At 45.1% G+C, this 25,381-nt stretch overlaps 1 protein-coding gene across 1 annotated transcript in view; it reads right to left on the bottom strand.

Moving 5' to 3' along the window:
• Positions 1-21,440, bottom strand: part of IFNAR2 (interferon alpha and beta receptor subunit 2) — a 35,513-nt gene extending 14,073 nt beyond the window's left edge. The window contains exons 1-6 of the mRNA XM_040228291.1: positions 21,207-21,440; positions 10,664-10,755; positions 7,171-7,212; positions 5,441-5,564; positions 3,693-3,865; positions 1,345-1,499 (exon numbers count right to left, since the gene is read on the bottom strand). Coding sequence (XP_040084225.1) covers positions 1,345-1,499; positions 3,693-3,865; positions 5,441-5,564; positions 7,171-7,212; positions 10,664-10,718 — 549 coding nt within the window. The 5' untranslated portion in view covers positions 10,719-10,755; positions 21,207-21,440. The remainder of the gene's footprint in view (positions 1-1,344; positions 1,500-3,692; positions 3,866-5,440; positions 5,565-7,170; positions 7,213-10,663; positions 10,756-21,206) is intronic.
• Positions 21,441-25,381: the final 3,941 nt, after the last annotated feature.

Below are 25,381 nucleotides of genomic sequence, written 5' to 3'. Positions count from 1 at the left end.
GGAGAATTTCGTTTAGAGGCAAGCCCTAAGAGAGTCTTTGAGAATTGGTCTTCAAATCTTAAAAACACAGATAGAAATATCATAGGCTTGGCAAGAAAAAGTTATTTATAAGTTACTCAGGCAAATGATTTATTCAAGATTACATGCACATGTATAAACACACACATCTTTAAACCATGAAATCTAGTCTAGCAACTTGCTTTGACAAATGAGGAGAAAAAGACCCAATGAGGAATAAAGGTCTCCAGGATGTCATTTTCATAAGGTGATGTTACTCAAGATCACCTTGCAAAAATCAGAAAATAAGATTATCCTACTTCATTAATGATATGAGTCTACACTTCAGAAACTGCTTTCATATATATTAATCTGATTATCAAAAGAGTCTGCAAAGTAGGCATTATTCCCATTCTCCAGATGAGGAAACTGTAGCTCAGAGTGGTTTATAACCTCCTCAAGGCCACACAGCTTATCTGTGGCAGAACTGAAGCTGAGGTCTAATTTCCCTGTCTTTTCCCTAAAAACACCTTGCCTCTTCTTCCCTGGCTACTTCTGTTCCATTTTGGAATTAAAGAGATGATCTGAAGAGGTTCTTTCATGAAAAATAACTTTTGTAAAATGTTTTATAGTTTTCAAAGTACATTCTTACCAATGGTTTGATAAATGAAGCTTTCCACCAGCTCAAATACAGCATTCTATAATATTTTTCTGCAAGTTTCTATTTGGAAGGAAGAGGAATTTTTTTTCTCACCCCACCCCCCAATAAACTAAAAGGTCATGCATGGGGGACAGAGCAGAAGTGCCCTGGTGGGCGTGCTCTGGCCTTGAAGGGAAACCGCAAAAGCATAGCTGGGTGCCAGAGCTCTGGGTCCCACAGCTGGCATGATGTCTGTGGTCATGTGATCTGCAGTCTGCAGTGCTTACTTCCTGTTTCACTGGAAGCTCCTTCACCCTTGGTGGCCGTGCACTCCGCCTGCCCAGCTATGACTCAGATGGATAGTTCCTGCTCAGAGCCAAGGTCAACCCCTTCCCATGCTCATGAGAGTCTGCCCACTCTCATCTCCTCCAGAACATCACTCCCTTCCCCAACTCCCCTTCCCACCATGGAACATTCCCTCTGCATAGGGACCTGCTGTCATTTCTTCCATCTAAAAAGTCCCTCCATAGACCCCTCTTCCCCTTCCAGCTATCACAGCATCTCCCTACTCCCCTTTATAGAAAACCCTGGAGACGTCTTTCCTGAAGTCAAACAGCCCAGACCCTTTGGTTTTAATTGTCCAAATCATTACAGGTGTCTTTTAGTGATGCGTTCATTGCCAAGTCAGAACTGTTTTGACCACTTACCCTCTTAACACTGTTCCCTGCACGCTCTTGGATAAATGCTAAGTAAAACTGTAATTCTTCACTTGGTATCCTGGGACTGTCTAATTGAAATTTCACATTCACACTGATGTTGTTTGTAAAATCAACAATCTCAAACTTTGGTGGGTCCAAAGGCTCTGTTTAGAAAATGAAATAAACCCCAACGTTAATCAATAAATAGCATAACCATAATGATAACTACTTTCCTGATACAACCATACCTCTTTACAGCTCTCTTTTTGATTACCTGTGGCCCTCGAGGCATGGGTTATATATATATATATATATTTTTTTTTTAATTGGTGAAAAACTGAGAACAATAAAAGTGAAGTGATTTGTTTACTATTAGCACAAGAAATGGAGGAAAGATTTTGGGGTGAAAGTCAGTATTTCACAATTTTCAGGTTGTATTCAAAATATAAGAGTGAAAATGACTTCTCATCTAATAATAATAAAATAATAATACATAACCATTGCAGAAATATAAGAAAATACAGACAGGCAATTGTCTTTGAATGCAGTTAATCCTCTTTTGCATATGCAGTATGTGGATAAATACATACACACATATAAAAGCTGAACTAGTGTACATATGCACCTAAACCAAAATCAAATCATTCTTATACTGTTCTACATGGTGTATGTTTTCACTTATTTCATAAACATATTAAATGCATGTTTACCTATAAACATATTAAATGTATGAGCTGGCAAACTAGGGCCTGTGGGTTAGATTTTGCACAGCCTGAAAGTTGAGAATGGTTTTTATTTTTATCATTTTTTTTTTGAGAATGGTTTTTATTTTTGAAAGGGTTGTAAACAAATTAAGGCTATGTGACAGAGAGCATACATGGCCCAAAAAGGGCGAAATTTTTTCTCAGTCTTCAAAAGATTGATTCACTCTTTTAAACAGTTAGATTGGCTCTAATTTTTCTGAATGGAATCTGTACATCAGTGAGTATTAACAGAGCTCAGTCTTTGCATTTGGCTGTAATCATTTCTTTAGGACAAATTTTTGGAGGAATTCGGGATTAGAGCAGGCCCAGGTTAAGGTTTTCAACACATACTGCCAAATACCTTCAGAAAGACTCAAGCTGTATTCTCTGCATTCCTTCTAAGTCTGGATATTTACTTACTTTTTATGTTTAACATTTGAGTCTTGAAAAAAGATATCTCATAACTGTGTTAATATTCATTCTTTAAAGATCTGAGTAGTCTGAGTACCATGTTCTATAAGCTGGGCTTTTCTTTCTTTTCTCCAAGGACATGTACACAAACACGGAATCCCACAATTCCGAGAAACACGCAATCCCACAATTCTGAGAAACACGCAATCCCACAATTCCGAGAATCCTCCATGGGATTCAGCTATCATCACTTTGCGAAGCACAGATGTGTGTCTGTGCACAACCACACAGCCTTTAACTTGGCTCCTTTTGCTGCTGAGTCACTCAGGCACGTCTGATTCTTTGGAACCCCATGGACTATAGCCCACCAGGCTCCTCTGCCCATGGGATTCTCCAGGCAAGCATATGGGAGTGGGCTGCCATTTCCTTCCCCAGGAGATCTTCCCAAGCCAGGGATCAAACCCATGTCTCTTGCTTGGCAGGCAGATGCTTTACCGCTGAACTGCCTGCAAAGCCCTTTGCAAGATCAGGATACCAGAGACGTGATGGAGTCTGGCAGAGAGCCACTGCCAGCTGCTCTGGAGCTGTTAACACAAATGCCAGAAGGAGCCGCCTCCCGTGGTAGGGAAAGGAAGAGAGGGCACGCCCACTCCTGGGATCCAGGCTTCTCTGTCTGGGCCCCGTGTGCACACACACCTGGGTGCTCACACATGCCAGAGCTACTGGGATCTGATCTGGGGAGGGGCTGCAGTATTAAGGAAAACACAGACCCCCAAAGTTATGACAGCTCAGACACAGGCCTTTCTGAACCCTGTTGTACACTTCCTGTCAGGCTGTGAAACAAAGCAAAAAGTAGCAGCTACTATATATCAGAAGTGAACACAGCGTTCTAAATCAACTATACTTTAATGAATAATAGCTTCAGAAAAACGTACCAGCTGCTACTGCCTGAGTGACTGCCTTATACAGGCACAGAGAGCCCTCATCGTCAGAGAACAGGTTATCATTCCACGTTTTTGGAGAAGAAAACGGAGGCTCAGAGAAGTCAAGTAACCAGTCCAGGGTGACAGAGATAGGAGGTAGCAGGGCTGGGAGGTGAACCCAGCCCTGTGTCTAAAACACCTTTACAGAACTTCTTGCTTTCTGGCAAAGCAAGTAACGATGAACTTAGTGACGATGATGAAGATAATAAGACAAACTCACTGTCTGACACCAGGAAGAAAGAGCCCATACAACTGACCACCACTGCGTTCTCTCTGTATCCAACCACTTGGGAGATGTACATGTCCGTCGTGTTTACCCACACGTCTGTTAGGTCACAAAACGATCTTGTGATGTTTATACAGTCCTTGACGACCTTCATATCTTCTGGTTTACTTTGAAAGGCAAAGAGATGGGCAAAGAAAACGTTAGCCTGTATGTGATGAGGGTCCATGAACCCGAAGCCCCGCTTGGATATTTCTGTGTGGCTCTGCTCAAAGGCCCCTTGTGGGTTTTCTTTCTTTTAATTTTGAAATTTCTTTTTAAACATTTTATTTTGTACGGGAGCACAGCTGTGCTGTTGCTGACCAAGACCTCTGCCTACTTTTGGAATGTCTGCCCCAAGAAAACAGGGATCTGGGTTCCAAGTGTTACCCCTGGCACGTGGTAGGTGCTCAGTAAATATTTGCTGGGTGACTGAATCAGCAAATGTTGGGTGTTCATGGCAGAGGCCCCAGACCTCTCCAGTTCTACAGGACAATCATGACTGCCCCTCCCTGAGACTCCTTCTTTCTCAGGCTGAAGATGGCATGGTCTGGTCCTAAGTCAGCCTATATGGGACCAACACAGACATCTGCTCTCTTGAGCTTCAGAAATGCAGGTGGATGATACACGTGACTGCCTAAGGCAGGGAGAAACGTTAGTAGGTAACAAAGAGAAACCCAATCCTAAAGGAAATCAACCCTGAATATTCATTGAAAGGACTAAGGCCTAAGCTCCAGTACTTTGGTCACCTGATGCGAGGAGCCAACTCGTTGGAAAAGACCTTGATGCTGGCAAAGATTGAGGGCTAAAGGAGAAGAGGGCAGCAGAGGATAAGATGGTTGGATAGCATCCCGGACTCAAAGGACTTGAGCAAACTCTGGAAGATGGTGAAGGACAGGAAAGCCTGGCATGTAGCAGTCCATGGGGTGGCAGAGTCAGACATGACCTCGCGACTGAACATCAACAAAGAGACGCCCACCAGAGGTCCTTCAGCAGGTGAGATAGCAGCAGCAAGAGCAATAAGATGGACAGCCAACTAAGGACACTCCGTGAGGCAACTGGACCAAAGGAAGGCTTAGGAGGGTGATTGTTGGATGTGGGAATAAAAGAGCCGAAGAGGACACTGTCTATCAGGCATGACTCCCTGCAGCCACCGCTGAGCAGGAGGATCAGCACAAGGAGGCTGAGCTCTGCGCCCAGGCCACAGCTGGTTAGTGACCGAGCCAGACTTTGGACCTGGGCCTGTCCTCGTCGGGACCAGGTGGGTTTATGATGTCCCATGTGCCTCCCTGAGTAGACAGGAGTAAACATAACCCATCAATACAGTCAGCAGGTCTTTGGACTTCTGTCCTCAGAACAATGCAGCACTTTTGATGCCCAGACTTACTGAACTAGGGAAGTGACTGTGAATAATGACGATAATTATTTTGACTCTGAGGCGTTGACTGTAGAAATTGGCTTTGGTTCTAAGTACAAGTGTGTCAAAAATAACTTTGGGGTGTTCGGGCATTCAGTGTAATTTAAAATGGAGGAGTCTTTTGTCTTGGACTTTTAAAGCTCTGAATAAAACACTGAGACTGACAAGGGCTGAGTGAGGGGGAGAGAGAGAGAAAAGCTCTATCACAAGGAAGGTCACCTCTTCCCCACTCCCCACACAACAGAAACACGATATAATTAGCAAGAGAAAAACAGAATGTCAAACCCACCTCATGATTGTGTACCATAATGTATAGTGAGTTGGTACAATTGAACGGTTTTTTAATTCCCATGATAAGATTGACTGGAAATTTCGGAATCTCATCTTTAAAGTGCAAGATTCATCTGAAAGATCTAAAGGGAACAGAAGTTAAAAAAAAAAAAAAAGATTGAAATCTGGAACCCAGTGTTGTTATCTTGGCCACGGTTCAAACTGTCCGTTGGGATCTGAACTTCTAGCAGAGAAGCCCCTCTAAGAGCACTGGGATCTTGGAAACCCAAAGGAAATGGTTTTGTTGAACACTAGAAATGAGCTAATACAAGTAATATATAGGAACTCAGCACCGTGTAAACAGAATTTGGTGGTAGTGGTTTAAGTGGTTAATTCATGTCCGACTCTTGCAACCCCTTAGACTGTAGCCCACCAGGCTCCTCTGTCCATGGGATTCTCCAGGCAAGAATACTGGAGTGGGTTGCCATTTCCTTCTCCAAGGGATCTTCCCAATCCAGGGATGGAACCCGGGACTCCTGCATTGCAGGCAGATTCTTTACTGACTGAGCTACAAGGGAAACCTGAATTTGGGCTCACCCACTTATCACAGGCTCACAGCAGCAATTTGGATCAAATGATCCATATTATCCTGGGCCACCTCACGCTCTCAAATCAATCCTCAACCCCTCCTCTGGTCCCCCCTACATAGCTCAGCCCATGGCAAGCTTTCCTTCCTATGAATTTCCCACTGTGCTTGTTCCCCATCACGGAGGGGAGGTGAAGAATGTGTGCCCAGATTGGATCTTTCCAGGCATTTCATCCCCATGCCTATGCTGGAGTAGATCTGATTCACAGATCCATTTCACAGACTGTGAAATTGAGAAGTTGAGTTATGCAACTCAGCTGGGGTGTGGCAGTGGCAAAGGAAACCTTACAGTTACATTTGCCACCGCTGCCTTAGATGGTTAAAATTTCGAAGAGCATCTTAGTTTCCCGTGGTTAGGTCCTTTGCTTCTTGGTTGCCCGGTCTTCATCGCCTAGTGCTCATCACAAGGCTGGATACATATTTAACCCATAGTGAAGTTTTGTGGGAAGGTTTATATGTAGACAAGAAATTTAGTTTTTAAAAATGTATTTTCTCTTATCTGGTACCAGGTACCAGACCAGGTACCAGATAACAGGTGGAAAAATGTAAATTAAAGAGAAATGATTTCTGGAAGATTTTTTTTGTTTGGCACAGTCTCCTCATTCTTCTATTAGTGAGAATATTAAGAGCTGGGTATATTTTTAAGGGGCTTCCCTGGTGGCTCAATGGGAAAGAACCCACCTGCCAATGGAGGAGACCCTGGTTCAATCCCTGGGTTGGGAAGATCCCTGGGGGAGAAGTGGCAACCCACTCCAGTATTCTTGCCTGGAGAATCCCAGACACAGAAGAGTCTGGTGGGTTACAGTCCAGGAGATCACAAAAGAATCAAACGACTGAGGGACGAAACAACAACCACAACAACAATTCCCTTAAGGGGTTTAAAAATTAACTCTAGTGTTAATTTCCTGCAATAGTTTTGTGAGACAAATGTGAAAATCAGAATTGGCTAAATTCTCCTTCTACAGAGAAAGTATTTGAGGAAAAAGATTCAAACAAAATGGCAACAGATTTGGAATCAGAAATCCAATGTTTTGACTTCTAAATGGTTGCGCCCCTACTCGCACCCTTACACAAAATTTTGTTAAGTCAAGAAAATCTCTTACCAGGCACAACATACGAAATACCAAACACGAGGCTGATGTGCACTGGAAAGAAGAGAGACGTGTTAGAAAAGCAAACAACACTTTCTCCAGGCTCAGTTTATGAGTGTTGCTCTGAATCTGGCATTCTTCCACACACGTGTATTAATACTGGACTAAGACTTTCTTGTGCTAAAGAAAAAGGGTCAAGCAAATGGTTCTGGGCTTCCCAGGTGGTGAAGAATCCGCCTGCCAAGGCAGGAGACATAGGAGACTCAGGTTTGATCCCTGGGTTGGAAAGACCCCCTGGAGCAGGAAATGGCACCCCACTCCAGTATTCTTGCCTAGAAAATTCCATGGACAGAGGAGCCTGGCGGGTTACAGTCCATGGGGTCACAGAGTTGGATACGACTGAATGAGTACACAAATGATCTTAAGAGCTGATGGTATCAGCAGTGCATCTTCCGAGGACGTTTCGGCCTGAGCGGATCCAAAACAAGCTGTTTGGGTACTGATACTAGTAATGAGGGCTGCCTGGTTGGGGAAGCATCTTGAGAAGCAGTCATCCCTCTGGAACAAGCCTCAGAATGTGAATAAGCATGTTGCTAATTTTAAAACTTCCGAGGCAAAGGTATTTACCGAGGTTTGTGGAGGGAGAAAGGTCTTGGTGAAGGGAAGGGGGGATTCTCATTTGTTTTCTGACGTCACCACGCCTCAGAAGTGGGAGGGCAGGGTGGGCAGTTTTTAGTTGGTGAGGCCCTACTGTGCTCACTGTCACATACTCCCCAATGCGTGACATTTCTTGGGGGAGAAGTGCCCCAACCATGGATCCCTTGCTGATAAACTATGCAACAGATGACACAGTGATACCGAAATAGAACCAAAACAAAGATAAGGACAAGGCACAAATGAATAGGGCGATGGGAAAAAAGTGATAATAAATGAAATGTGGAAACCAAAGTTCAGGGGTGACATTTCGGTTTTGTGATGAGGAGGGAGATGGGAGTTTTTTGTTATTTCGTCATTAGGTCATGTCTGACTTTTTGTGACCCCATGGACTATAGCCTGCCAGGCTCCTCTGTCCACGGGATCTTCCAGGCAAGAATACTGGAGTGGGTTGCTGTATCCTTCTCCAGGGGATCTATTCCAGGTGGACTTTTTTGGAGGGGTTTGAGATATCTGAGGTTATTGATATTTCTCCCGGCAATCTTGGTTCCAGCCTGTGCTTCTTCCAGCCCAGTGTTTCTCATGACGTACTCTGCATAGAAGTTAAATAAGCAGGGTGACAATATACAGCCTTGACGTACTCCTTTTCCTATTTGGAACCAGTCTGTTGTTCCATGTCCAGTTCTAACTGTTGCTTCCTGACCTGCATACAGGTTTCTCAAGAGGCAGGTCAGGTAGTCTGGTATTCCCATCTCTTTCAGAATTTTCCACAGTTTGTTGTGATCCACACAGTCAAAGGCTTTGGCATAGTCAATAAAGCAGAAATAGATGTTTTTCTGAAACTCTCTTGCTTTTTCCATGATCCAGTGGATGTTGGCAATTTGATTTCTGGTTCCTCTGCCTTTCCGAAAACCAACTTGAACATCAGGAAGTTCACCGTTCATGTATTGCTGAAGCCTGGCTTGGAGAATTTTGAGCTTTACTTTACTAGTGTGTGAGATGAGTGCAATTGTGCAGTAGTTTGAACATTCTTTCGCACTGCCTTTCTTTGGGATTGGAATGAAAACTGACCTTTTCCAGTCTTGTGGCCACTGCTGACTTTCCCAAATTTGCTGGCATATTGAGTGCAGCACTTTCACAGCATCATCTTTCAGGATGTGAAATAGCTCAACTGGAATTCCATCACCTCCACTAGCTTTGTTCGTAGGGATGCTTTCTAAGGCCCATTTGACTTCACATTCCAGGATGTCTGGCTCTAGGTGAGTGATCACACCATCATCAGTATCTGGGTCATGAAGATCTTTTTTCGTACAGTTCTTCTGTGTATTCTTGCCACCTCTTCTTAATATCTTCTGCTTCTTTGAGGTCCCTACCATTTCTGTCCTTTATCAAGCCCATCTCTGCATGAAATGTTCCCTTGGTATCTCTAATTTTCTTAAAGACATCTCTAGTCTTTCCCATTCAGCACAGGCTGGAATCAAGATTGCCGGGAGAAATATAAATAACCTCAGATATGCAGATGACACCACCCTTATGGCAGAAAGTGAAGAAGAACTAAAGAGCCTCTTGGTGAAGGTGAAAGAGGAGAGTGAAAAAGTTGGCTTAAAGCTCAACATTCAGAAAACTAAGATCATGGCATCTGGTCCCATCACTTCATGGTAAATAGATGGGGAAACAGTGGAAACAGTGTCAGACTTTATTTTTCTGGACTCCCAAATCACTGCAGATGGTGATTCCAGTCATGAAATTAAAAGACGCTTACTCCTTGGAAGGAAAGTTATGACCAACCTAGACAGCATATTGAAAAGCAGAGACATTACTTTGCCGACTAAGGTCCATCTAGTCAAGGCTATGGTTTTTCCAGTGGTCATGTATGGATGTGAGAGTTGGACTGTGAAGAAAGCTGAGCGCCGAAGAATTGATGCTTTTGAACTGTAGTGTTGGAGAAGACTCTTGAGAGTCCCTTGGACTGCAAGGAGATCCAACCAGTCCATTCTAAAGGAGATCAGTCCTGGGTGTTCATTGCAAGGACTGATGCTAAAGCTGAAACTCCGATATTTTGGCCACCTGATGCGAAGAACTGACTCATTGGAAAAGACCCTGATGCTGGGAAAGATTGAAGGTGGGAAGAGAAGGGGATGACAGAGGATGAGATGGTTGGATGGCATCACCGACTCAATGGACCTGGGTTTGGGTGGACTCTGGGAGTTGGTGATGGACAGGGAGGGTGCAGTTTATGGGGTCGCAAAGAGTCGGACATGACTGAGTGACTGAACTGACTAAACTGAACTGAAATATATTCTCGATCTCTTATGTCATTAATACCCTTTGTTGAATAGAAAAACATTTAATTTTCATAGAAGACCTTTTTTGGTCATGATGTGTGCTTTATAAGCTTTAAGAAACCATTCTTTACACTGAGGATACAGAGATATTCTCCTATAGTTTGCCCAACCCAGGGATCGAACCCAGGTCTCCTGCATTGGCAGGTAGATTCTTAACCACTGAGCTGCCAGGGCAGTCCTAGGAGTCTGGCCTCTTTCCAAATGTAGGAATGGAGTGATAAACTCCACCCTGGATTAGAATGAGAGTGTTAAGGGAAATTCCTCTTCAAATTACAGTGAAGCTAGCTCCCTTCATTATTGAGCCTCAGGTCTATGATTATTTAGTTGTTTTCCTAAAACACCAGTAGAGCAGAAACCCATTGTCAATCAAACCATCAACACAGAATTCCTATCTATGTTCCACTTGGCTCTTGACATTGGTCCTGTGTCCTCAGGACCAGAAAATCAACTGGCTACTTCCTAACAGAGTCCCGGTAGATGGAGCTGTGAGAAAAAGTGACACTCACCCACGGGATACAAATTCAGTGGTCCAATCGCTGACACATTCTGGCTCAAAAGCATTTTTGTTGTTTTATGTGTCCTTTATTTACTTTCACATCTGAAAAGAAATCAATATTAGGAGATCAGAATCTGAAGTATCTAATTAAACTGCAAAGATAACAGACAAAGACAATCTGTGTGCAGGCCAGGAGGCAACAGTTAGAGCTGGACATGGAACAACAGACTGGTTCCAAATAGGAAAAGGAGCACGTCAAGGCTGTATATTGGCCCCCTGCTTATTTAACATCTATGCAGAGTACATCACGAGAAATGCTGGGCTGGAGGGAGCACAAGCTGGCATCAAGCTTGCCGGGAGAAATATCAATAACCTCAGATATGCAGATGACACCACCCTCATGGCAGAAAGTGAAGAAGAACTAAAGAGCCTCTTGATGGCTTAAAACTCAACATTCAGAAAACTAAGATCATGGCATCAGGTCCCATCACTTCATGGCAAATAGATGGGGAAACAGTGGAAACAGTGTCAGACTTTACTCTTTTGGGCTCCAAAATCACTGCAGATGGTGACTGCAGCCATGAAATTAAAAGACGCTTGCTTCTTGGAAGAAAAGCTATGACCAACCTAGACAGCATATTAAAAAGCAGAGATATTACTTTGCTGACAAAGGTCTGTCTAGTCAAAGCTTTGGTTTTCCCATTAATCATGTATGGATATAAGAGTTGGACCATGAAGAAAGCTGAGCACTGAAGAAATGATGCTTTTGAACTGTGGTGCTGAAGACTCTTGAGAGTCCCTTGGACTGCAAGGAGATCCAACCAGTCCATCCTAAAGGAAATCAGTCCTGAATGTTCATTGGAAGGACTGATTCTGAAGCTGAAGCTCCAATCCTTTGGCCACCTGATGTGAAAGCACATATGAGCGGCTGAACTGAACTGACCTGGGTCTTGGCTGTGGCGCGTGGGATCTCGTTGCAGCACACGGACTCTTCAGTTGTGTCCCTCGGGCTCAGTAGTTGAGGTATGTGGGCTTCGTTGCCCTGTGGCTTGTGGGTGGGATCTTAGTTCCCTGACCAGGGATTGAAACTGCGTCCCCTGAATTGCAAGGTGGATTCTTAACCACTGAGCCACCAGGGAAGTCTCCAGCAGGAAATTCCTGATTCCAGGTTTCCTCTCTGCCCTTCTGGGAGCTGGATCATTCACCTCATTTACACAAGGAGCTTTATCTCAGCTTGCGGGACCAATAGCCATTTGGTTCCAAAAATTTAAATATAGGAAAAAGCAAATTTTGAAGTGTCTTGCTCCCTTTGGAAAAATAGTTTTATTTTATTTTTTTTTGGTTAGTCCTTCAGAATATCCTCATACATGTTGTTATTCAGTGAGACCCTATGGACAGCAGCATGCCAGGCCTCTCTGCCCCTCACCATCTCCCAGAGTTTGCCCAAGTTCCTGTTCACCTTCGTGCATAAGCAAATACAAAAATGTATTCTTATTCTCCCCAACCCTATTTTTCCAAATCAGAGATAGCAGGTGACGCTAGTGGTAGAGAACATGCTTGCCAATGTAGGAGACACAAGAGAGATCTTCTCGAGCCAAGGGTCGAGGCGGGCATGGCACCCCACTCCAGTACTCTCGCCTGGGAAACCCCATGGACAGAGGAGCCTGGTGGGCTACAGCCCATGGGCTCAGAGTGGGACACAACTGAAGCGACTTAGTACACACACAGCATATACATGGCCCGTCTAATTCCTGCCTTTTTCCACTTAAAAACAAATTTGGGAACTCTTTCTGTATCAGCACCAAAGAGAATTTCTTTTTTTTTTTAAATAGTTACCTATAGTCTACTCTGTGGACATACCATGATTTATATGACCAGTCGCCACAAAGAACATCTGAGTGACTTCCAACTGTTTCTGCAATGGATTCTCTTGAAAATGCCTCATTCTGAGCATGTCAAGTCTAAGTGTGAGAAAGCTTCCCAGAAATAGTACTGCTAGGCCAAAGGGGGTTCAGTCAGGGTCCCAGCAGGTAAGAGCACATTCAACTCTGGCTCAGTGAAGGAAGATTTTCATCAAGGGACTATTTAATACAAATGTGTGAGCAGGCTACAGGCCAACCATAAGGATGAGCGTAGCATCTGAAAGTAACGGCAGCAAGGGCTGTTATCATCGTGGGCTTGAGGTACACAGGGAACGTCCCACGCCTGGAATTAGAAAGGGGAGAGTCCAGCATGAGGGGCACAGGTATTCCTCACTGTCTTCCTTTTCCTCTCTTGGGGATCCCCATTGGCTGACTCCAGTCGAAGCCATAGGACAAGGCAGCTGGTGGCTGTACCCATACAAGATGGGATCCCAGGGCACAGTGAAAGGTGGCGAAGGTGGAGGCTTGGTTTGCAGGGGCAGACAGAAGGGACCAGGCACAAAGTCACCACGCATGTCTTTTTTTTTTTTTGCTTCACTAAATGCGAGGCTTGTGAGATCTTAGTTCCTGACCAGGGATAGAACCCTGGACCTCTGCAGTGAAAGCCTCTCTGCAATGAAAGCACAGAGTCTTAACCACTGGACCACTAAGGACATCCTTGCATTTGTAGTTTTGATAGAGACGGCCACACTCTGGCCCTTATGGCTCTAGTGGTTTATACAACCTCTTGCAGTGTGTGAGAATTTCTGCTTCCCCACAAAGGAAGAGCTTGTAGGGAATGATAATGATAAATAATGATTATGACAATGATAACCATCAAGCTCTTGGATTTCTGAAAGTCAAATTCATAAATGCCAAGTTGTCTTCAGACTTATATTAATTCTGTACTTCTCTTATTCTAAGTAAGGCCTAGCATATATGGCAGAGGTGTTTCCTTTTGAGTTAACTGTCTATCTTTGAGTCGTTGCTTTTTTTTTTTTTAAACATTGATTCTTAAATTTTTGTTTTGGAATATAGTTGCTTTACAATGCTGTGTTAGTTTCTGCTGTACAGTGAAGTGAATCAGTTATACATATACATATATCCCCTCTTTTTTAAGATTCCTTTCTTCACATTGGTTTGAAGGAGCTTTTTAAGTATGAGGCAAACTGGCCCTTTGTGATATGAGTCACATCTTTTTAATTTTTCTCCACCGTTGTCACTTGTCCTTTGATTTGCCTGTACGACTTTTTTTCTTTTTTAACGGAAACTTCTGAGCTTTTAGACGTAAAGGTATTTTCTTTCTCAGCATCTGCATTTTGAGTTAGTTAGTCTTCTTCATTCCAAGGCGAGAAAGGAAGTCTTGAAACATTTTACAGAGCCCCCAGTCGGTCTCATTCCTTCTCTCCTCCAGATCTCTGTCTCCATCCAAACTACTGGGTGTTCTCCTGTCCCCGCAAACACTGGGGTAGCAGCAAGCCCCAAGTCAAAGTGAAAAATGACCCCCAAGTATCAGACATGAATTCAAGCTAAGAACACATTAAAAAGTCCCCTCGACTATCACGCTGTCAAGCCAAAAGACTCCAAGTCAAAATTGCCACCTACCACCCATGAGCTATCCGGGCACTGCAACTTTTCCTGTAACACATGCATGCTCGGTCATGTCTGACTCTTCACAACCTCCTGGACTGTAGCCCGCCAGGCTCCTCTGTCCATGGGATTCTCCAGGCAAGAATACTGGACGGGGTTGCCATTTCGTCCTCGAGGGGCTCTTCCCCACCCGGGGATGGAACCTACGACCCCTGCATCTCCTGGCGGGCAGACTCTTTACCACTGAGCCACCTGGGAAGTGTACCGTCATTAGAACAGCCACAGAGATGTCTTTATGGTGTGCGATGTTATCTGCCATTATCACTCCTCAGCAGAGGGCTGGCCTGGTCGTGGACGTTCTCTAGATGCTGGGAGCACCAAGACTGTGGAATGCCACCTTGGGGGTGACTCCCTTCTACCTGACCACTTGTCCTGTGGCCTCTGGTCTCTCTGTTTTGTTCTGATGGCGGCACATTTTTGCCCTTGTTCTGCCTCTGCAGAACCTTCCCTCTCCTCAGCGGCTGAAAGTACACACACACAACCACACAATGAGAATTCCTCTCTCCCGCTCTGGGCCGCAGGACATTGCCTCCCTTTCTTTGTTCCTGGTGACTCATACTCCACTGCCAATTAGATCTCTGATAGCAGATTCTTGCTTGCTTGGAAAATCTAATTTCCCATCTTGGCATCCCGCCTGGAACTGTTCATGAAGCTCTTTAAAACTTGCCCTGACTCCAAGCAGCTCAGCCTTCCTAAAGCTCTGGTTACTCTTATCTCTGCAGCCAGGGCCGGCTTCGGTCACCCCAGGGGCCCTGCACACAAGAAGGGTCCCACACTTGGTTTATTGCTCTCCTGTGGCCATCTTGAAATTTTTAATTGTTTTATCTTTGAACTTGTGTCTTGTTAGTGAAGTCTGATGGGACAAAACAGGAGATCAATTCATACTTGGGTCTTGCTCCTTCAACCCCTGCAGGATGGGGGCCTGACCTGGCCCCTCTCTCTACACCCGATGACTGCCTGATGTTCTTTTCCTGGAGGCAACAGCTGGGTCACAGGGTGGGAGAGCGGTCATGGTGCATTGATGCCCTCCTGGCGTGTGTGCAGGGAGGCTGGGCCAGGCAGAGTGGAAGCTATCCCTGGCCCGCCTTGCCTAGTGGGTGGCTACCTGGTCTGGCGGGAGCTAAATGTCAAGGTCAGTCTTGATCGGGGTATATAGCATAGCCAGGAACAGAGGTTCAAAGAATCTTCACTGTCTGCCAGCATGCTATGGGTTGGGATGGAGGATCCTTGGAAAGGGGAGACTCAGGGTTTGCCTTTTCCAGAGTCTATCTCAGGCTGGTGGCTAGCAGTTGAGGGTTGTGGGCAGCCTTCAAGTTCAAGTGCATGTGTGCCCAGGGTTGCCAGGGCAGAAGGGTCCCCGGCAGCTGTGGGCAGTGGCACTGGCCCTGCCTGTGTGCCCATGGGAACCCTCTCTTCCTCTTTGCTCCCCTCTTGAGTCTGGGCTTGAGTTTACTGCTTCCACCTACTTCCAGGAATTCTCCCAAGATGAGCTAGGAAATGCCAACTCTGTATTATAATTTGGTGATTCACCATCGGGCTCAAATGCTTTCATATTTGCACTTAGATCTGGTTTCAGTTCAGTCACTCAGTCGTGTCCAACTCTTTGTGACCCCATGGACTGCAGCACGCCAGGCCTCCCTGTCCATCACCAACTCCCGGAGTTTATTTAAACTTATGTTCATTGAGTCGGTGATGCCATCCAACCATCTCATCCTCTGTCGTCCTCTTCTCCTCCTGCCTTCAATCTTTCCCAGCATCAGGATGTTTTCAGATGAGTCAGTTCTTCGCATCAGGTGGCCAAAGTATTGGAGTTTCAGCTTCAACATCAGTCCTTCCAATGAACACCCAGGACTGATGTTTAGGATGGACTGGTTGGATCTCCTTACAGCCCAAGGGACTCTCAAGAGTCTTCTCCAACACCACAGTTCAAGTGGCCCACACAAGTGTCTCGCTCTGAACTCTGAGCCACAAATCACACGTGCTCTGAATCTCCTATCACCACCATCCCCTCTCCCCCAACAATCCTTGTCACTGATACCCAGACAAACACTACTGATTTTCAAGGCCCCGCTCAAACGGATGCTACTGTGGCAAAGTGACTCTTCTCTGAGTTTCAACTCCTCCTAACAAAGACAGACAGACAGACAACCCTCACAGAACTTGCTGCCTGCTATTCTCTGGGTAGAGAGCAGAACTGTGTCGTTTCTTCTGTCCAGCACAGCCTGACATCTGGCACATTTTTGCTGGTCAGTGAATGAATGGATTCAGAAAATCTCCACAAATAAAATGACATATATTTCCCCACCCCCGGAAATTTAAAAAAATACAAAAAAGCACAAAGAAGAAAGTAACAAGCATCTTCATTTTTACTACTGGGCATCAACCATTGTTAATGTCTTGGCATATTTGTTTCTGGTTTATTTCTTGTTTTGGTAAGAATAGTTCAACTTGCTCATTAAAAAAAATTAATAAAAATAAGGCATAAAAGCAAAATCTCAGCATCCAGATAGTTCCATCATTAACATTAACGAACAACATAATCCCAGAGATCTTTCTATGTACACACGCAGCAAATACACACAGCACACATACACATACACACACACACACACACACACACACACAGGGTATTTTTGTCTAAATTAATTTTACTTGGAAAAAAACTGAAGCAAAGGCAGAAAAATTATTGACATTTCAATTATTTCCATAAGAAAGAATAACTCCCTAAAATATCCCTCCAAAGTTAAAAAAATTACAAAGACATTGGAAGTTGGAATACAATATTCACAGCACTAACTATTCATCTCTGTTTACTGATCCACGCCTTCAAAGATGAGAACTATAGGGCCTACTCTCATATTTCCTTCCCTCTTCCTCTTCTGCCCCTACCCGATTACTTTTTCTTTGTGTGTGTGTGTGCCCAGAGTTATGTAATAATCACATTTTATTCCACAATTTCCAAAAATGTTTTATATTAATTCCACATTTAAATAAATACCCATCAACAGTCCTTTTCTTTTTTTTTTGGCTGTGCTGGGTCTTCAGAATTATGGCACTTGGACTCTCTCTTGTGGCCAACAGTCCTTTATACCATGAGTTCTTGATGCCTGAGTTCTTTACTTTGACTTCTCTCTCTATTTACTATTTGCTGGATTTTATTCTCCAGCAGTTTTTTTTTTTTCCATAAGGGCTCATGGGTGCTGAATCTTCTTTGTTCTTTTGAAGAAGCCCCTTTCTGTTGACTTTCAACCTGAATGACATCTTCTAGCTAGATCACACACCCTCTTGGGAAAAAATTTCTTTCCCTAGAACTTTTCCCTTGGAACCGTTGTCGTCTGGCATCTAGCACAGCCCTCGAGACATCTGAGAGCAACTTGATGTGATTTTTCTCTCCTTTATTTACTCTTTTTTCAATTCCTAAACAGTAATAATTCTTTTCCTTTGAATTTAAACTACTGAAGATACTAAGCATTCCTATATGAAAATATCCTGGAAAATGTCATGCTCTTTTGGCCTACAGACCATTTTTTCTTCATTTCAATAAAATTTATCTCATTTTTGTTTTCATTTTCAGTCCCATTTGTTGGTTTCACTATGTCAGGAAACTCAAGTATCCTAATGCCGGACTGTGCTTTATCTGTCTTCCACATTGGATTCTTAATAAATGACTTCACCTTTGTCTCTGAATTTTTGGGCTTAAGAGCCTTTCCTCTGTTAAACTATTTTTACTTTCAGCAGGATTTATTCTATTCTTTCCTCTTATTTCTTCTGTAATTATGTTTCAATGATCTTCAGTGTATTCCCTTAAGTCTGCAATCTTCCTTTTCATCTCAATTAAAATTTTTCTTACCTTTGAGTTTCTTTTATTGAATTCATATTTTTAAATCATTTTTTGAAGGATCTAAAGCTATTGTGGTGGTTCAGACGGTAAAGAATTTGTCTGCAAAGCAGGAGACCTGGGTTTGATCCCTGCATTGGGAAGATTCCCCTGGAGTAGGACATGGCAACCCACTCCAGTATTCTTGCCTGGAGAATCCCATGGACAGAGGAGCCTGGCGGGCTGCAGTCCATGGGGTTGCAGAAGAGTCAGACACAACTAAACAACTAAACAACAACAACAAAAAGCTATTGTAAAGAATGGCCTTCTGTCCCAAGAGTAATATCTTCTTTTTAGTAAGACTCCTGCAAGCTATCACTGGTGGCTCAGGTGGTAAAGAATCTGCCTGCCGTGCATGAGACCAGGGTTTGATCCCTGGGTCAGGAAGATCCCCCGGAGAAGGGAATGGCTACCCACTCCAGTATTCTTGCCTGGAAAATTCCATGGACAGAGGAGCCTATTGGGCTAGAGGGCATGAAGTCACAAACAGTTGGACACAACTGAGTGACTAATCCTGCAAACCATCATATTCTTTCCTTTCTTTTTTTCACACCATTTCTGCTTACCTCGTTCATACTTCGACTCATCTCCTGCAAGTGTGATACAGTGGAGTGAAATCCTGACCTCCTTTTAAAAACTGTGCCTGATTCCAGTTTGTTCTCTAGCCCAAAGCATAGGTGCTGGGATGTGGGCGCGCCTATCAAGGAAGTGTAGTCTGGGCTCTGCTTTCTCCTGGAACACCCAGTTAACTGTCCTGCAGGCAGGGTCGAGGAGGGGTGGGTCAACCGTGGGACCTTTGTGGGGTCCCCTGACTCTGGTGCTGGCTTCTCCTGTCCTGCACTGCCCACCCCTAGAATATTTCCCTCCCACCCCTGAGCAGAAAGCACCTACTGTTTTGTCTGAAAAGGAGACAGCTAAGTCATGCTAAAACTCATGGTTTCATTCTTTCTTATTTATTAGGAAGCACTTTTAGGATTTCTATGGATTCCCTACCATTTTTTTCTGGTGGTCAGATACACTCAAATTTTAAATATATTTTTAAAAACCTCAGAATTAAAACAACAGTGTTTCAGAAAAACAGGGTTTAAGAATAACTCTCCCATGTGCCAGTTTGTTAAACTCTGGCTCGTGGGGATACTGAATGAATTCATTTTCCTGCTGGTTCTTGAAAAGATTCTTAATGGTTCTGAACTACTCCCTACCCAACATCCATCCATGTCTCTCTCCCTCTCTCTCTTTCCCTCTTTCATATTCTCCTCACTCCACTTCTTACCACCCTTACTTTGGCCAACTGCTCTCCCAGCAAACTGTTTTCATTTATTCTTCCTGAACTGCACACCACCAATTTCATTCTTTGAAGCAATGAAAAGTCCTCAGGGAAAAGTATCATCAAGCTCTGCCAAGAGAACCTATCTCACAAATTATAAAACGCACATTTCCTTCTGACATCTGAACATCTGTGAAATCGGGGTGCTCTGTATGGTGGCGTGACATACCATAATAGACAGTGGTTTTCCCTACCCAGTGACATAAAAGTTTTTAAAGTACACCTTCTATCCATCATTATGTCTTACTTTTGGTAAAATATGATTGACCATCAAAGAAAACATATGCTTCAGACTACAATAGTTTGAAGATTTCTAAATGTCACAGGAAGTCCAACATGCTTTGTGTATGCAAGTGGAGGAGGATGGAAAATACATTTTAATAAAAGTTTCACTTTCAAAACAGTACATCCAGGTAATGATTCTTCGTCTATTTTTTTTTTTAAGATAAATTACCAGGTGTCAAATTTCAGGAACCAAATCTCAGGCAGAATGTCTTTAAGTTTGAAATAAATATATGAGAAACATTAGAAGAAATACACGTAAGGATAAAAGAGTCACACAGATTTTTGATGATCCAGCGTTGAAAAGGAACTCATGAACTAGAGAACTGAGAAGTTCACTTTCTGCCACAAAGGGGTCAAATCTTATCAACTAAGGGCACACTGATAGATGTTTTCTTTACAGCAAATTTTGTTACTGTCTTGCTTTCACCCCTGTCCTCTCCAAGTCAGGACAGCAAGAGGTCGGTACTTTGAAACCTGGCCAAGACGCGGGGCAGGTGGCAGCCCAGCTGGTCTCGGGGTCAGTTTCCATGAGACCAGGAGCGGGTGGGGTGCTGGGATTCCAGGACTCTGGCAGCACCTGCCTCCGCAACTCCTACCTCGTTCCACTCAGTTTCTAAGACTTTTTTTTTTTTTTTGCCAAACAAAAGCAAGGAGATCAAACAAATATTAAAAGAGAAAGAGACACAAAGAGAGACGGGATAGCTAGAGTTCCTCAAAGTCATCGTTCGCCACGTTAAGTGGGTTGAAGGATCCAGCTCGTAACTGGGTTTAGCTGGTTCCATCGGTCAGAGTGGAAACGTGAAGCGTCGACTCGCACCCGGTTCCTCACTCCCTCCCGACCCCGGACGCGGGTCCACTCCTGTCTCCGCGACGCTGTCCCATGACGCTGTCCCATCGCCCTGTCCCCACTCCAGCCTCCAAGCGATGGGTCTGTAAGGACGTAGGACCATCCAGCTTCGGTGGTCTCTCCGTACCCCTCTCTGGCGCGGGGACAAACTAGGCCTAACCTTGTGTTCTGCTGGAGGGCGGACGGGAGACCCCGAACCGGAGACCCGAGCCGGTAACCCAGTTTTGCAGGGCGCTGTTGGACCCTAAGGAATTTGACTCTCACCTCGAAGCGGCCAGGGCCCTTGGCGGGGTCAGGTGCGGGGCGGGGGTCTGCAGGGCTGAAGGTACAAACAAGGGGTCCCTGGGAGGTGCGGGGGGGGCGACGAACGGAGGACGCCCGGTCAGGGCCGAGGGCAGCGCGGCCGCAGGGGACAGTCAGTGGATGCCCCCCAGGGCCCCTCCAGGGCTGCGGGGAGCTTGGAGAGGGGACGCCCCTGGGCAGCGGTGCGGCGGCGCGCGCGGAAAACCCTGCGATCCGGGGCGCAAGCGGGAGGAGGAGTCCAGGGCAGAGACAGGCTCCTGGAGAGGGATTCCGGGAAACGGCGGCGCAGAGACGGCATCGCCCGGTGCCCTCCCCACCCTTCCCCGCCCCGTGATCCCCGCCGCCCCCGCCGGCCCGCGTTACCTTGGCAGTGTGGCCTCGCCGCTGCCCTCGGGGTGCCAGCCTCGAGCCCACCCGCTCCAGCCGGACTCCGCCGACGCTCCTCCTCACCCCGGCTCGGCGCTCGCGACCTCGATGCGAGCTGCTGTTGGCCCTTTCCGCAGGGACCTCCGGCGCCCGGCAAAGGCTAGCAGAATGGGAGTGGTGGTGGCCCGCAGCCTCCGCACCCGGGGCGCCCCGGATGGATCTCGGGGTCTCCGCCCAGAGAGGTGGAGCAAGTCTCCGGCGCGGGTGCGCGCGCCCGGCTGCTTTCGGATAGCGCGCGGGCGGGGCCGCTGGAGCTTATACTTTACCCGCGTGTACACCCTGGGGCCAGAATGATCTCTGTTCCTTTCCAAGGCAAACCGTTCAACATCACAGTAATCCAAGTCTATGCCCCGACCAGTAAATGGTGAAAAGCTGAAGTCCAACGGTCCTGTGAAGACCTGCGAGATCTTCTAGAGCTGCTGCTGCTAAGTCGCTTCAGTCGTGTCCGACTCTGTGCGACCCCAGAGACGGCAGCCCACCAGGCTCCCCCATCCCGGAGATTCTCCAGGCAAGAACACTGGAGTGGGTTGCCATTTTCTTCTCCAATGCATGAAAATGAAAAGTGAAAGTGAAGTCGCTCAGTCGTGTCCAACTCTTAGCGACCCCATGGACTGCAGCCTACCAGGCTCCTCCATCCAAGGGATTTTCCAGGCAAGAGTACTGGAGTGGGGTGCCACTGCCTTCTCCGCTTCTAGAGCTAACACCCCCAAAAGATGTCGTTTTCATCACAGGGGACTGGAATGCAAAAGTAGGAAGTCAAGAGATACCTGGAGTAACAGGCATTTTTGGCCTTGCAGCCCAAAATGAAGCAGGGCAAAGGCTAACAGTTTTTCCAAGAGAACACACTGGTCATAGCAAACACCCTCTTCCAACAACACAAGAGAAGACTCTATGCATGGAAATTACCAGATGGTCAATACCAAAATCAGATTGATTATATTCTTCACAACCAAAGATGGAAAAGCTCTATACAGTCAGCAAAAACAAGACCAGGAGCTGACATTGGCTCATATCACGAACTCTCTATTGTCAAATTCAGACTTACATTGAAGAAATTAGGGAAAATCACTGGACCATTCAGCTTTGACCTAAATCAAATCCCTTACAGTGGAAATGACAAAGATTAGATCTGATAGACAGAGTGCCTGAAGAACTATGGATGGAAGTTCATGACATTGTACAGGAGGCAGGGATCAAGACCATCCCCAAGAAAAAGAAATGCAAAAAAGAAAAACGGCTGTCTGAGGAGGCCTTACAAAAACCTGAGAAAAGAAGAGTAGCTAAAGGCAAAGGAGAAAAGGAAAGATATGCCCATTTGAATGCAGAGTTCCAAAGAAGAGCAAGGAGAGAGAAGAAAGCCTTCTTCCGTGATCAATGCAAAGAAATACAGGAAAACAATAGAATGGGAAAGACTAGAGATCTCTTCAAGAAAATTAGAGATACCAAGGGAACATTCACGCAAAGATGGGCACAATAAAGGACAGAAATGGTAGGGACCTAACAGAAGCAGAAGGTATTAAGAAGAGGTGGCGAGAATACACAGAACTGTACATAAAAGATCTTCACGACCCAGATAATCACAATGGTGTGATCACTCATCTAGAGCCAGACACCCTGCAATGTGAAGTCAAGTGGGCCTCAGGAAGCATCACTAAGAACAAAGCTAGTGGAGAATGGAATTCCAGTTGAACTATTTCAAATCCTAAAAGATGATGCTGTGAAAGTGCTGCACTCAATATGCCAGCAAATTTGGAAAAGTCAGCAGTGGACACATGACTGGAAAAGGTCAGTTTTCATTCCAATACCAAAGAAGGACAATGCCAAAGAATGTTCAAACTACCTCTCAATTGCCCTCATCTTACACGCTAGCAAGTTAATGCTAAAATTCTCCAAGCCAGGTTTCAACAGTACGTGAACTTCCTGAACTGAACTGAACATTCTGGGATGGCTCAGCCATAAAGAATCCACTGGCAATGCCGGAGCCATGGGAGACCTTCGGTCCCTGCGTCTGAAAGATCCTCTGGAAGAGGAAATGGCAACTCACTCCAGTATTCTCACCTGGAGAATCCAACAGACAGAAGGGCCTATCAGGCTATGGTCCAGTAGGTCGCAAAGTGTCTGACATGACTGAGGCGATTTAGCATGCAGGCACACTTTACTAAGACCATGCCTTCTGCCCCCACCCATGTAAGCTCTATAGGGAAAGTTCAGTTCAGTCACTCAGTCGTGTCCAACTCTTTGAGACCCCATGGACTACAGCACCCCAGGCTTCCCTGTCTATCACCAATTCCTGGACCTTGCTCAAACTCATGTCTATCAAGTCAGTGATGCCATCCAACCATCTCATCCTCTGTCGTCCCCTTCTCCTCCAGCCTTCAATCTTTCCCAGCATCAGGGTCTTTTCCAATGAGTCAGTTCTGTGCATCAGGTTGGTTGAAGTATTGGAGCTTCAGCTTCAGCATCAGTCCTTCCAATGAATATTCCCTTTAGGATTGACTGGTTTGATTTCCTTGCAATCCAAGGGACTCTCAAGAGTCTTCTCCAACACCACCGTTTAAAAGCATCAATTCTTCACTGCTCAGCTTTCTTTATAGTCCAGCTCTCACATCCATACATGACTACTGGAAAACCATAGCTTTGACTAGATGGACCTTTGTTGGCAAAGTAATGTCTCTGCTTTTTAATATGCTGTCTAGGTTGGTCATAGCTTTTCTTCCAAGGAGCAAGTGTCTTTTAATTTCATGGCTGTAGTCACCATCTGCAGTGATTTGGGAGCCCAAAAGAAGAGAAGAAGGATTTTGGCGGTTGCATCTTCAGGGGCTAGGACAGCGCCTGACACTTAGGCCAATGCACTCAATTTAATCCATTCAATAAAAATGTGTTGAATGAATGAATAAAAGAGTGAATAGTGAATAAAAGAGGGAATGAATTCTCTCCTGCACTCCTCCCCTACAAAGTTCTACAAAATTGCTCAGATCATAATTTTCCAACCAATAAAACAGGGATAAAAATACCACTGAGTTGTAAAGGCTTGATATAGTTCCAGGCTCAAGCAGTCCTGTGTATACATTGTAAATATTGGCTCCCCATTCTCTGTGGGTCTTGCCCCTTGACTTCTGGTTGCCTATTGAACTGTGGTGCTAGAGAAGACTCTTGAGAGTCTCTTGGACTGCAAGGAGATTAAACCAGTCAATCCTAAAGGGAATCAACCCTGAATATTCATTGGAAGGACTGATGCTGAAGGTGAAGCTCCAATCCTTTGGCCACTTGATGCAAAGAACTGAGTCACTGGGAAAGACCCTAACGCTGGGAAAGATTGAAGACGGAAAGAGAAGGGGGCAACACAGGATAACATGGTTGAATGGCATCACTGACTCAATGGACATGAGTTTGAGCAAACTCAGAGAGGTAGTGAAGGACAGGGAAGACTGGTGTGCTGCAGATTAAGGCGTTTCAAAGAGTCAGACAAGACTTAGTGACTGAACACCCACTGATCAATGTGTTTGGGGGCAGGTAGAGAGGCAAGGCGGAGAAAGCAATGGCACCCCACTCCAGTACTCTTGCCTGGAAAATCCCATGGGCAGAGGAGCCTGGTGGGCTGCAGTCCATGGGGTCGCTAGGAGTTGGACACGACTGAGCCACTTCGTTTTCAATTTTCACTTTCCACTTTCATGCATTGGAGAAGGAAATGGCAACCCACTCCAGTGTTCTTGCCTGGAGAATCCCAGGGACGGGGGAGCCTGGTGGGCTGCCGTCTCTGGGGTCGCACAGAGTCAGACACGACTGATGTGACTCAGCAGCAGCAGCAGCAGAGAGGCAAGGCAGTCCCTCATTATTTTGTTTCCCTATTATTTATATCCTGTCAATTTCCAAATTAGAATATGAGATAACTTACAATAAAACACATGTATATTTTAAACATTAAAGCTACTGAAATGTAAATGTTAAAATCCTTTTGAAAGAGAAGGAAAAAATATACTTACTATATTGGTTATTTTAATTGAGCATTCACTTTCACTTTCAGCCTTCTAACAAGGGTGTTTCATACTTTTTATAGATAATAAAAAGGAAAATTTTCATCCATCAAATTAACTAGCATTTGCTAATGCCTC

The sequence above is a fragment of the Oryx dammah genome, unplaced genomic scaffold (assembly GCF_014754425.2).
Source record: "Oryx dammah isolate SB20612 unplaced genomic scaffold, SCBI_Odam_1.1 HiC_scaffold_2, whole genome shotgun sequence".
NCBI classification, from domain to species: Eukaryota; Metazoa; Chordata; class Mammalia; order Artiodactyla; family Bovidae; genus Oryx; species Oryx dammah.
This window is presented reverse-complemented; position numbering and strand designations above follow the sequence as displayed.